At 40.9% G+C, this 5,000-nt stretch overlaps 1 protein-coding gene across 1 annotated transcript; it reads left to right on the plus strand.

Moving 5' to 3' along the window:
* The first annotated feature begins 373 nt into the window (after positions 1–373).
* Positions 374–2,820, plus strand: LOC108684493 (pre-mRNA-splicing factor CWC22 homolog). Its single transcript, XM_018188840.1, has 2 exons — positions 374–469; positions 544–2,820. Exon 2 carries the CDS (start codon positions 616–618, stop codon positions 2,818–2,820), a length of 2,205 nt encoding a protein of 734 aa, XP_018044329.1. The 5' UTR covers positions 374–469; positions 544–615.
* The last annotated feature ends 2,180 nt before the right edge of the window (positions 2,821–5,000 follow it).

Below are 5,000 nucleotides of genomic sequence, written 5' to 3' on the forward strand. Positions count from 1 at the left end.
AGAAGCAAATAATTTTATTTATTATAATATAACTTTGTTATAATATTTATTATAAGATTTTTTTTATTATAACTTATTTTATTATAAGATTTTTATAAGTAAAATTGTAAGATCCGAATGTCATAGCTTCGTAAGAAATAAAATTTTATTTTGACTCCTTATTGTTATTTTCATATTTTGAAATTACTGCTATGTTATATATTTTATTTAAATAGCGATTTTTTAGCGACGCTTGTTTTATTCAATTCTGTCGATCCATAATTTTAAAAAATGCACTTTAAATTGAAATTGGCGCGAATTGATGCAATGATCAGAGCGACATCTTCTGACTATCGCGTACAGAAGAGTTTTAGAAAAGTAACTAAAATGTATGATTATTGCGATTATGGTTATGTTTTCCGAGTGCCTATCGCCTAGAAAGATTTGAGTTGATTTTGAGTGATCCAGTAAATTTCTTCATCGTACCTCTGTAAATTATATTCCACGATATAATTAAAAATATATAATATACAATACATAATCAAATAATTATTACATGTACAGAATAACCTAATTGCGAGTACACAGCCGTTGGAAATCCGCGGCGGAGACAATTTGAAATTACACGTGTTCAAAATGAAGAGATCGCATTCACGAAGGGATGAGGACGAGAACGAGGAACGTTCTCGTAAGCGCAGAGACCGCAAACATGATGACTCCAAAGAATTAGAGCATAATGGCGATCCTAGGAATTCCAGGCACTACGATGATCACAGGAGTTCCAAGCGCGATAGCGATCATCGGAGCTCCCGACGCAACGATCACAGAAGTCATAGATACAACGAGGATCGTGAAGATCTCAGGGACAGCGACAGCGAAGCAGGCGGAAAGCGGAATTCGCCGCGGGAAGAGATTGGCAACAGGTATTATGGAGAACCGGATAAAGCGCGAGAGAATCCAGAGGATGCCAAGCAGAAGCGGACGGTAGATCTTTTGACCTCGAGGACGGGAGGCGCGTACATCCCACCTGCCAAATTGCGTATGCTCCAAGCAGAGATCACTGACAAGTCAGGAGCCGCTTATCAACGTATTGCCTGGGAAGCGTTAAAGAAATCTATTCACGGATACATCAATAAAGTAAACACCAGCAACATCGGGATCATAACGCGTGAGCTGCTGCGCGAGAACATCATCCGAGGTAGAGGTCTGTTAGCACGATCTATTATTCAAGCACAAGCTGCGTCTCCAACATTCACTCCAGTTTACGCTGCATTGACATCTATAATCAATTCTAAGTTTCCTAACATAGGCGAGTTGGTGCTGAAGCGGCTTGTTCTGCAATTCAAACGTGGATTCAAAAGGAATGATAAACCTTTATGCATTTCTTCAGGAACTTTTATAGCGCATTTGGTTAACCAGCGTGTGGCTTATGAGATTATTGCTTTGGAAATCTTGACTCTACTGCTGGAGACGCCAACCGATGATTCTGTCGAAGTAGCCATTGCATTTTTGAAGGAATGTGGTATGAAACTGACAGAGGTTTCGCGAAGGGGTATCGAGGCTATCTTTGAAATGCTGAGAAACATACTGCATGAGGGACAATTGGATAAGCGAGTCCAGTATATGATAGAAGTTATGTTCCAGATCAGGAAGGATGGATTTAAGGATCATGAGGCTGTACTCGAAGAACTAGATCTCGTGGAGGAAGAACATCAAATCACTCATTTGATAAGATTGGATGACGAGATGGAAGCGCAAGATATATTAAACGTGTTCAAGTTTGACACTGATTATCTTGCCTCCGAAGAGAAGTACAAGCAATTGTGTAAAGAAATTCTTGGCTCGGATGTCAGTGATTCGGAAGGTAACGATGAAGATGGAGAAGAGGAAAGCTCGGACAACGACAGCAGCACAGAACAGACCGAAGGAAAAGAAGGAGTGATCCTCGATAATACAGAAACAAATCTGACCGCACTTCGACGGACTATATATCTGACTATACATTCTTCGCTCGATTTCGAGGAGTGTGCGCATAAATTGATGAAAATGCAACTGAAACCTGGGCAGGAGATCGAGCTATGTCATATGTTTTTGGACTGTTGCGCGGAAATGCGGACGTACGAGAAGTTCTTCGGCCTCCTAGCCGGTCGGTTTTGCGCCATTAATAAAATATATGTGACGCCATTCGAGCAGATTTTCAAAGACTCTTATCATACGATACACCGCCTCGACACGAACAAGTTGCGGAACGTATCGAAATTCTTCGCGCATTTACTATTTACAGATTCCATATCGTGGAGCGTACTTTCGTGCATAAAATTGAACGAGGAAGACACTACGAGTTCCAACAGAATATTTATCAAAATCTTGTTTCAGGAGCTCTCTGAGTACATGGGTCTGGCAAAGCTGAACGAACGGGTTAAAGATGTAACGTTGCAAGAGGTGTTTGAAGGACTATTTCCCAGAGACGATCCAAAGAACACACGTTTCGCGATCAACTTCTTTACGTCGATCGGCTTGGGTGGTTTGACAGATGATTTGAGAGAACATTTAAAGTCCCATCCGAAGCCAGTTGCTGTGCCGGCATTAATTACCAAGGAAGAAGAACCCTCGAGCTCTGACGAGTCTAGCAGTTCGTCATCCAGTTCCAACCCGTCTAGTTCGACGACAATTTCTTCGACCGATTCTTCTTCATCATCAGAGGATGAAGTTCCGGCGAAGAAGAAGAAAAAGAAAGTGTTGCATAAACGAAAAGAAAATAAATCGAAAAACAAGAAGGAAGAAAAGACTAAGAAAGTGCCCAACAAGAAGAAGAAAGGCAAGACGAAAAAAGACAAATAAAACAGACATAGAAATTAAGTAATACAAAAATAATAGATCTTTTTATAAGTTATAGTGTTATATAATAAAGCTATTCTGTACAAATTATATTCTATGATTTACATTTCACTAAGTTTTTAAAATTTCGAGTGAGTAGGAATAATAAATGGACATATAATATTTATTCTACTTTGCATACTATTTATTATTCGACATATGTTAAAATCATGGATCCGCATTCGTCTATTTTTAACAACTTAATTACTTGATAAAGCTATTTCTGTCGTCTTATCATTTAATTATATTCTATGTTTTAACATTTCCAGAAGACGATGAAGAGCGCCTCTGAGTTTTAAAATAATATTCGGAATTTAGTTAACGATCCTTCCTATTTTCACGTTAGGCGTTAAGAACGGAGTGGGCTGCTCCCTGGAAGATATGGAAACTCATCATCGTTATCATCAACACTGGAGCCTCGTGCCGTCCCTGACAATGAACACAAGATGGCAACGATAGCAAAGAGCGCGCACGCCGCGGCCGCGGCCGCGCCTCCACGTCGTCGCTTGTAGATGCGTGTGCAGCATGCCGCCGCCGTCAGCCGTGTGATTGTGTGCGTAACGCGGGGAGGTACGCAGGCTATTTTGACGGGAAGGTCACATGACTAGACGGCTGTCGGCGTCCGAATCACACAGACGCGTGCCGCCGACCGCGCGTCGTAACCGAGCTATGCGCGTTGCGGCCTACGTCGCATTGCACGTGTGTGAATTGTGTAGTGTGTACACACTGTATACACTACACACGCGTATGACGCGCACACACCTGCTCTCTTCGGCCGACACGACACGGCAAGGGAATCAGGGGACCAGGGGACCGCAGGGATGTGTGGCCAGGACCGTGAAATAAACAGAGACAAGAGAAATTCATATATCGTAGGTCTCTCAATAAAAGAATAAAACTATTCTTCCATAATTTTGTTTCTGCTTTCTCTTACTGTATATTTTCATATCATATTTTTAGATGTCAGTACGTTGTGACTTCGATGAAATTCTTTGGTTTATTGTCCTGAAAGTTCGTACATTATCCTTATCTACATTCTTCCTACATCCTTGTCCTGGACTGAGCGAAATCTGAAAGACAATAAATCATAATACTGTATTATCCCGAGTGCTCCAAGCAGACTTCTTTCTTCTAAATACCACATTTACAAATTATATCTGTAGAAACAAAGCAAAAGGAGTTAAAATGTTTGCAGGAACCAAGATGCAACAACTAAGATTGCAAGAAATTCCGGTAATTCGAAAATAGAATAAAATAATAGGAGCATTTTCCATGGATTCTGCATGACAATTAATGTAGTGACATGAGGCTGCTGGTTTCTTACTCCAGCACTGTTCGCGACAGGCGCGGTGGTGCGCAGTAGGTGGCCGGTTGTCGTGAGAAGGGGGGAGAAAGGGAGGAGTAGTCGTCGTCGTCGCCGCGGCGGCGGCGGCGACGGCCGCGATGCTCGTAGAGGGGAACGAGACAGGCATGCGGAGTTTACGGTGATTCTTTACCACCAAGCGGACGCGTGCGCGCGACCGAGCGAAGCTCGCAGCACGCACACTGAGGCATGCGTGCAGAAACGCGCGCGTGCACGTACCGGGTGACTGAAAAGTCAGTGTTTTTCATTGACTGAACTAATGCGCTTTAAAATCGTTGTGTACAAATCGACATAAAGATACGAAGATGTTTAATAAAAATAGAAACGAATTAAACCGCGAAATATTCAATACATTTCATTGTGCTATTTGATAAAATACATATTGGGCATTTTATCAATTGAGATATCTCATTTTTAGATTAGAATTGTTTAGATTAGATTTAGATTAGAATATAGAATAGAGTGTACAACAGCTTTAATATGCACTGAATGCGCACTAGTTCTGCCAATGAAAAATGTTATTAAACGTAGGATTCTAAAGAGACCGTGATTTAAAAACGAAAAGAAATTCTGAGAGAATTCTTTTCTCATAAGCACAATCGGAGGTGAACTATATTTCCATATACTTCTTCAAGGGACGTTCAGAAAATATTTCTATGTTCCTCTGTTTTAAAGCCGAAAAAGAGACAAGAGAATTTTAAGCCTCGCTTAAAATCAAAATAATGTTGATACAATCGGACTTAAGACATTTAATTTTGACTGCGTTCAGAAAAAGTAGCTT

Source organism: Atta colombica, unplaced genomic scaffold (genome assembly GCF_001594045.1).
Source record: "Atta colombica isolate Treedump-2 unplaced genomic scaffold, Acol1.0 scaffold135, whole genome shotgun sequence".
Classification (NCBI taxonomy): Eukaryota; Metazoa; Arthropoda; class Insecta; order Hymenoptera; family Formicidae; genus Atta; species Atta colombica.